The sequence below is a fragment of the Vulpes vulpes genome, chromosome 11 (assembly GCF_048418805.1).
Source record: "Vulpes vulpes isolate BD-2025 chromosome 11, VulVul3, whole genome shotgun sequence".
Classification (NCBI taxonomy): Eukaryota; Metazoa; Chordata; class Mammalia; order Carnivora; family Canidae; genus Vulpes; species Vulpes vulpes.
In genome coordinates, this window is record NC_132790.1 from 54,791,530 (window position 1) to 54,799,732 (window position 8,203).

An 8,203-nucleotide genomic window follows, 5' to 3' on the forward strand; every position below is an offset into this window, starting at 1 on the left:
GTAAGGTCACAAAGTAGTGACCTTGATGCCTTTGTGAAGGTAAGTTTAAAAAAAAAAAAAAAAAAAGCAGCATGCCAGTGCACCTGGGTGGCTCAGTGGCTGAGCAACTGCCTTTGGCTCAGGTCATGATCCTGGAGTCCTGGGATTGAGTCCCACTCAAGCTCCCCATAGGGAGCTTACTTCTCCCTCTGCCTATGTCTCTGCCTCTCTCTCTCACGAATGAATAAAATAGAATTAAAAAAAAAAAAATAAAGGATGCCAGTTCAAAGAAAAATAATTCAGGTTTGCCGAAGTCACCATACAGCTGAAGTTCACAAATCTCACATGTGGTTTTCTATCACTTGGACAAGTGTCTCTGACTTATCAAAATCCTACATATACCAGCTGATTACTACAAAGCTTAGAGAAATATGTGACCAGCAATGCCTGACTTGAGTACCTTGTCCATGAAAAATAGTCAAATAAATCATCCTAAAACACTGTTGGTATTTCCTTGGTCAAAAATGAAAGTTTCACGTTACTTTTATAGTTATATAGGGACACAGACCTTGTAAATCTCCCACTGCCCCTTTGATCCTTGTCTTTGGTTGGTCTCCCATCAACCCCTCCTCTACAATTTGATTGAAATACAAATCAGGGTGTGAGAACTGCTGGTAGATCAGTCACTGAGAAGCCACACAATCCAGAAACACAGGTTACTTTGTTACTCATGGAGTCTTTACCAATTGGAAACAGGGAATGGGAGGAAACTGGACAGATAAATTATCCCTTTTTTCTCTCTCATATGGACTATTCTGAAGTAGTTTCTCCTTGAAACCCTTTCAGAAAAATCGCTTATGCAAGTGACCTGCTCTGCCTCTTGGCTCAAGGTGAAACAGGAGCCAGGTATGTAATATACTACACCTTCCTTTCTTCTCTCTCTCACTTCTACTGTGCCTTTGTACCTTTCAAATAAAAAGCACTTTACCTGGGCTCTGCTTCTCAGAGGAGATGAGCTAAAACATACACTTTACCTCAGTTGATACACCCAAGCTACAACTCTATGAGGTAAATAAATTAAGATGCTACTGGGGGCACCTAAGTGGCCCAGCTGGTTGAACATCCAACTCTCAGTTTCAGCTCAGGTCATGATCTTGCAGTTGTAGGATTGAGCCCCATGTCATGCTCCATGCAGAGTCTGCTTCAGATTCTTTCTCCCTCTTTCTCTTAAACAAATAAATAAAATCTTGAAAATAAAACTTTTTTTTAAGGTTTTATTTATTTATTCATCAGAGAGAGGCAGAGACACGGGCAGAGGGAGAAGCAGGCTCCATGCAGGGAGCCTGACGTGGGACTGGATCCTGGGACTCCAGGATCAGGCTCTGAGTCGAAGGCAGGCACTAAACCACTGAGCCACCCAGGGATCCCCTTGAAAATAAAGCTTAAAAAAAAAAAGCTATTAGTAAATTAGGCTGGCCCAGATGGTAGTGCGTACAACTCTTGGTCTCGGGGTTGTTAAGTTTGAGCCCCACATCAGGTGTAGAGGTTACTTACAAAAAAAAAAAAAAAAAAAAAGTTAGAAAACTGTTAGGATGCCCATTTTACAAATGAAGAAACTGAGGTTCAACTAAGAACCTTTCCTAAGGAACAAGTTTTTCTGCTCACCTACTACACCCAATCAGTCACAAATTCTGCCAGTTTCATTCCTTAAACATTTCTCGTATCTGCCTCTCCTCACCATCCTACCACTTACGTCAAAGTTAATATTATCCTACATTTAAAAAAAATTAGGGCCTGACATTATGTCATTTTAATCCTTTACTAATGCTGAGACATAGATACTGTTATCATTCTCGTTCTACACAGAGGAAAGCTGAGGCTTAAAGGGTCTTAAAATTTAACCAAGGGGCACCTGGCTGGCTCAGCTGGTTAAGCATCTCACTCATTTATATATTTATGAGAGAGAGAGAGAGAGAGAGAGAGAGAGAGAGAGAGAGAGTGTGTGTGTGTGTGTGTAGGAGAGCGGGACAAAGGGAGAATCTCAAGGAGACGCCCTGCTGAGCATAGAGCCCCACAGGGGCCTGATCTCGCGACCCTGAAATCATGACCTGAGCGGAAATCAAGAAACCACTTAACCAACTGAGCCACCCAGGTGCCCCAAATGTCTGACTCTTGATTTCAGCTCAGGTCTTGATCATAAGCGTCCCTGTTTGTTTGTTTGTTTGTTTGTTTCAGAGATTTTATTTATTTATTCATGAGAGACAGAGAGAGGCAGAGACATAGGCAGAGGGAGAAGCAGGCTCCCTGCAGGAAGCCTGATGCAGGACTCAATCCCAAGACCCTGGGATCACGACCTGAGCCATCCAGGTACCCCGTTTACATGTTAATCTGTGTTTCATACCATAAGATTCATGACTAAAGAGATTGTTAGTGCCTGGCAAAGCAGGCCACGGGTAAATATTTACTGAATAAATTAATAGCACAACATGAGCTGGCTTTAGCTCTTCTCTGGGCTTCCAGTCTTGTTGCACTTAAATCTACCCCTCCCACACGGTGATCACTTACTTTCTTACCTAATTAAGAATAAGCACACAATACCCTCCAGGACAGGGAACTGAGCCCAGGAGCTCAGAGATGAAGCAGCATATAAACAGACTTCGAGGAGAGTGTTTACCAGATAGAGAAGAGAAAGGAGGGCATTACTACTCAGCAGCTCAAAAGTACACAATGCTTTTGAAGAGAGTCATTTCTGGTGTGAAGAGCTAGGTGTGTCGATATAGAAACATCAGCCGGAAACAGACCAAGAAGTTTCACAAATAGCATTTAGGAGTGAGGGTTTGAGGCACACAAGATGGTACAATCTTAGGAAGTTTATAGGCACGGGAATGATATGTTCCAATTAGTGTTTTAGAAATAAAAAGACAGCAGTGAAAAAAAAATGGGCTGGATAGGAAGAGAACCAAACAGCAGTCAGAAAGCTGCTTAATGCGAAACAGACCACATTAAGAGATAAAGGCTAGAATCACAGCAGGTGAAATGGGGATGGACAGGAGAGATTCAAGGGAGCCACATTAAACAGTCATCTACTTAACACAAATTTAACATTACCTAGTTAAGAAGTTTCCTACAATATGGCCAATAAACTTCAACCAAAGACACAGCCCCAAATAACTCTGGACCTTATTCCTCCACTATACGTATTAGATAGCTATGTTACATGGCAATATTACATATGTACTACCAACGGATGTGCCACTATGATAGGTCTGTCTCTCTCAGACTGAGCAGCTGGTCCTCAAAGGCAGGGAGTGTGTCATATCCAATTCTTCAACATCCAAGGCAGTGCCTGGTACTCAATCTCTGAGTGAATCAACAGGTAGAAGAATGCTCTTTGACAGGTAGGACTTGAAAACTAGAAGGGCTTTCGGCCTAAAAAGGTTATTCCAGGCAAGTGCAATGATATGGTTAAGTAAACCTGGGGAAACAGAGACACTGCCTTCAGTTAGGAAGATGTGGGTCCCTTGATCCAGCCTTGGACAAATCATGCTTATTTCCTCCTACCTGGAACATTCTCCTTATCCATTCCACCCCATTCCATATGGCTCACTCCTTCACTTCATGCGGTATCTGCTCAGATAGCAGCACCTCAGCAGAGGCTTTCTGTGACCAGCCTACCTAAAATTCTACAGCATACTCCATCATCATCGCTTTGTAAACCTTTCCTCTATTGTTTTTCTTCTCGGATTACCGATGAGATCTTTCAACAATTTCATTCATCTGCACCTATCTTAGGACTAGCTCACTTTCACTTCAAATCAAGTCCATCTGTCAGTTCTCGAGTATTATTGAGACTCTCCTTTCTTTCTTTAAAATTTTACTGTAAAAAGTCTCAAGTGTTGACCGCTTGTAAGATCTGCCAGTTAAGTTCCCCCAACATAACTTATGCCACCGAGAACATTAATTTCTTTACAGGACACCGTAGGCGGACCGTCCCAGAGGCAGGCAGGAAAGAACTGTACATAACGTAATGGAGAAGATTCTAGGAATGGGCCAGTAAGTAATCCGTAAAGAAAATAATCGAGATTAAATTAATTAACCGTGAGGAACTAGGAGAGAATGGGTTGTCAACGCAAGGTATTAGAGAGCACACAACGACGAGAGACACTCCAATCTTAGGTCTACTGGCGCAGTTAGGTCGTCTTCTCAAAGCTACCTTCACAGTCCGTCGCTGACCACAGGCAGGGTCCTGTGCGGCCAAGGAGCGCGGGCGAGTCCCATCCTGAGCCAGGGGACACGAGGCAGCTGCGCGCTCGGGCCCCACGGCGAACTTTCCACGTTCCGCTTCCCCCCTGGAACCCCGAAGAGCCTGTGAAGTGGCTGGTGAACTTAAATCAGATATTCTGCAGACGGGGGCAAAGGCGATCGCTAGCGGCTTCATACTGCACTTAAGTAAAAACCTCTCGGATCTGGGCTGAAAGGCTCACACGTGGGACGGCTGCACGTCCAAACGACAGTCGCCCCGGGGTCCCCGCCGACTCCGCGCCAGGGCCAACCCACCCCGGGGTCCCACCCGCATCAGCGCCCGGCCGCGGGCGCCTCACCTGCGGGCTTGTCTGCAGCCATCTTCCTACCCCAGTTCAGGTTCTTCCCCGCAGGTGGCGTGGCCTCGGGTCCAGCCGCCCAGCCGGCTCCGGGCCCGGGCTTCGGAAAACCAGTGCACCCCGGCTCCGGACCCCCGGGGTCCGGCCGAGGAGCGGGCAGGCGGCGCGCTGAGGAAGTGACGAAGGCTAGTTCGCGTCGTCTAGCAACAAGAGGCGGCGACCCCGGCCGGGGCGGCCCACCGGATCCCGCCAGGCGCGCCTTCCGGGCCGTGGCATCCCTGGACGCACCACTTCCGGGGGCCGCCGCGGGTGTGGGAACGGAGCCCGGCCACGCCCCACGCTGCGTCCCGGGGCGCCCCGCCCCCTACGGCGTGTGCGTGCAGGCGGCGTGCACGCGCCCGACCCGCTGCTCACGTGCCCGCTGGGGGCGGGGGGCGGGGGTTCTGCGCTCGGTTACCTCTCCCCCCGCTTAAAATTCCCCAGTGTCTGGGTTTCCCTCCTGCATTTTACGTGGGATCACGGTGATGCCGCCTGGCCCCCGTGCGCCCGGTACTGCGGCCTGCGCTTGGCCTGTACGCTTGTCACGCGTTTCTCACAACTCTGAGAAGGCACGGTTGCAGTTCCTGTTTGTTTATTTTTGAATATATTTTTAAAGGTTTTATTTATTCATGAGAGACACGCAGTTCCTGCTTAAAAACAAAACATTTTACTTTAGGGGATCCCTGGGCGGCGCAGCGGTTTGGCGCCTGCCTTTGGCCCAGGGCGCGATCCTGGAGACCCGGGATCGAGTCCCACGTCGGGCTCCCGGTGCATGGAGCCTGCTTCTCCCTCTGCCTGTGTCTCTGCCCCTCTCTCTCTCTGTGTCTATCATGAATAAATAAATCTTAAAAATTTTTTATTTTTTTAAAATTTTATTTATTTATTCATGAGAGACCGACAGAGACACAGGCAGAGGGAGAAGCAGGCTCCATGCAGGGACCCCGACGCGGGACTCGATCCCGGGTCTCCAGGATCACGCCCCAGGCTGCAGGCGGCGCCAAACTCCTGCGCCACCGGGACCGCCCTGTATTTTTTTATTTCACCAGTTTCCCCCAAGGCCCCTTTTCTGTTCCGGCATCCTGTCAAGGACGTTATGTCACATTCACTCACTATGTCTTCTTAGGCTAATCTTGACTGTGATAGTTTCTCAGTTTTTTCTTGTCCTTGGTGATTTTGACAGTTTTAAGGAGTACTGGTCAGGTTTTTTGAAGAATGCTCATTTAATTTGATTTGTTTCGTTCATGGTTATGAAGCTGGCATCCAGACATCCATCTTGTCAGTTCAGAACAGAAGCAGTCACGGTGTGTCCAGCCTCAGCTGGACCAAACACAAACACAGAGGCCCAGCCCCCAGGGGTAGGAGTGCCTGCTGTATGGTTCCAAGTTAATCAGCACTACCCGAGAGATACTATTTCCAAATATACCTCATGAAATCATTAACATAAAGAATAAAGGTATTTTTAAGATTCCAAGTCTCTTGAAATGAAAAAGACCTCTGTGGAACGGGACAAAGTGGCACCAACCCTGCTAACAAGACTTCACGGCCCTCAGTCAGTGGGGTCTACCTTCTCGGGACATCCCTGCCCTGTTAGCTAGGAGGCGGCAGGGGAGTCACTTAGATCAGAGGGCAGAGAGCCTCTGTAGAAGGGAGAAGGCAGAAGGGACAAAAGCAGAGAAGGAATGGGTTTGTTTTGCAGAACCAGCAGTTCCAGCCAAGAAGACTACCCAGCTAGGTGTTCTACCTAATAGCCCCTTACCTGAACTAGTTTGAGCCACACTGGAACTGAGGATCTATGCAGAAGCCCTCCTGAGTTGTCTGGGTTTTTTTTTTTTTTTTTTTTTAAGGATTTCATCATCATCATCATTTTTTTTTTTTTTTTTTTAAGAGAGTGAGAGGGGGTGGGAGGGGCAGAGGGAGAGGGTAGCTCCATGGCCAGTGCAGAGCCTGACACAGGGCTCAATCTCACAACCCTGGGATCATGACCTGAGCCAAAATCAAGAACTGGACACTTAACTGACTGAGCCACCTTGGCGCCCCCAAGAAGATTAAAAAAAAAGTTTTTTTTCTAAACGTTGCATCTATTCATGAGAGACAGAGAGACGCAGAAACATAGGCAGAGTGGGGAGAAGCAGGCTCCATGCAAGGAGCCTGATGCAGGACTTGATCCCGTGAATCCGGGATCACGCCCTGAGCCAAAGGCAGACACTCAACCACTGAGCTACACAGATGTCCCAGAAGATTTTATTTTTAAGTAATCTCTACACTCAAATGGGGGGTTGAACCATATGCTCTAGCAACTGAGCCAGCCAAGAGCCCTGTTATTTATTTATTTATTTATTTATTTATTTATTTATTTATTTATTATTTTTTCCCCCTGAGTCGTCTTGAAGTTGCGTTTAGCCCATTATAATACTAAGATCCCCTCCCACAGTTGGGGTTTGCTGCCATTTTTGAACATGCCTATATGTGCTGGCATGTTAACATGTTAGGCAAGCACAGTTAGAGCAGAGCCTAAGTAATATGTATAAGTTGCTTAGTGTATATGTGAGCTGCCTGCCCTGCCCGCTAATACAATGAATAAAAGCATCCTATGTGGGCAGCCCAGGTGGCTCAGTGGTTTAGCGCTGCTTTCCGCCCAGGGCATGTTCCTGGAGACTCAGGATCGAGTCCCACCTCGGACTCCCTGAATGGAGCCTGCTTCTCCCTCTGCTTGAGTTTCTGCCTCCCTCTCCCTCTCTGTGTCTCTCATGAATATATAAATTAAAAAAAAAAAGCATCCTGTGTTTTGAGAGCTGTCTCATTATATGTAACAAGTAATAAAAAGTTCTTTGCTTTCAACAACTTCTTTAGGTGATATTTAGTTTGATGCACCCAAAGCACAGCACAACCTTGAGTTCAGTTCCAGTTATACTAGGACTGTGGGTTTTTAGGAGGAAAACCACAAAACTGACTTGCCATTCTCATAACATCAAATGAAGCGTACATACTAGCAAACGATGATATTAACTTTGCTCACCTGGCTCAGGTAGTGTCTGCCAGGCTTCTCCACTATAAAGTTACCTCCACACTACTCTTGGGAAGTGAGTCAGTAAGTGCAGTTCACACTCAGGTTGGAGAGTGGAGGATGTTTTAAACTCTATCTCCTGGGGCACCTGGGTGGCCTTTGGCTTAGGGTATGATCCTGGGGTCCTGGGATGGAGTCCTGCATCAGGCTCTGCGTGAGGAGCCTGCTTCTCCCCCTGCCTGTGTCTCTGCCTCTTTCTGTGTCTTTCATGAATAAATAAATAAAACATTAAAAAAATAAATAAACTCTACCTCCTGCTGTAAGGAATATGTGTGTAGATTATCTTCACTAAGGGAGATTTGTTTCGTCCCCGATTTAGTTACTTGTTAAATCATAAATTTTATGAGTATAGACTCATGATTCTGTTGACAACCCAATATTAAGTTATTTTGTTGCTGAAATTGTTTAGAGCTTTGTTAATTGGGGGCTTTTTCAGGTAGGCTCCTATGTCCCTTTAAAGTGGTTGCCCACTCTTCAAAAACCTTTTTTTAATTTTAATTTTTTTAAAGATTTTATTTAT

At 46.4% G+C, this 8,203-nt stretch overlaps 1 protein-coding gene across 11 annotated transcripts in view; it reads right to left on the reverse strand.

Annotated features, from left to right (window-relative positions):
• The window catches only part of CNOT10 (CCR4-NOT transcription complex subunit 10), a 72,613-nt gene extending 67,694 nt beyond the window's left edge, over nucleotides 1-4,919 (reverse strand). For 5 of the 11 annotated variants that reach the window (XR_011995214.1, XM_072726352.1, XM_026016378.2 and 2 more), the window contains exon 1: nucleotides 4,581-4,919. Coding sequence is in view for 7 of the 11 variants with exons in the window: in XM_072726352.1 (XP_072582453.1) it covers nucleotides 4,581-4,602 (22 nt within the window). In the remaining 4 variants the exon portion in view is untranslated. The remainder of the gene's footprint in view (nucleotides 1-4,580) is intronic. The other 6 variants (XR_011995213.1, XM_026016377.2, XM_072726351.1 and 3 more) reach the window with 4 other exon arrangements.
• Nucleotides 4,920-8,203: the final 3,284 nt, after the last annotated feature.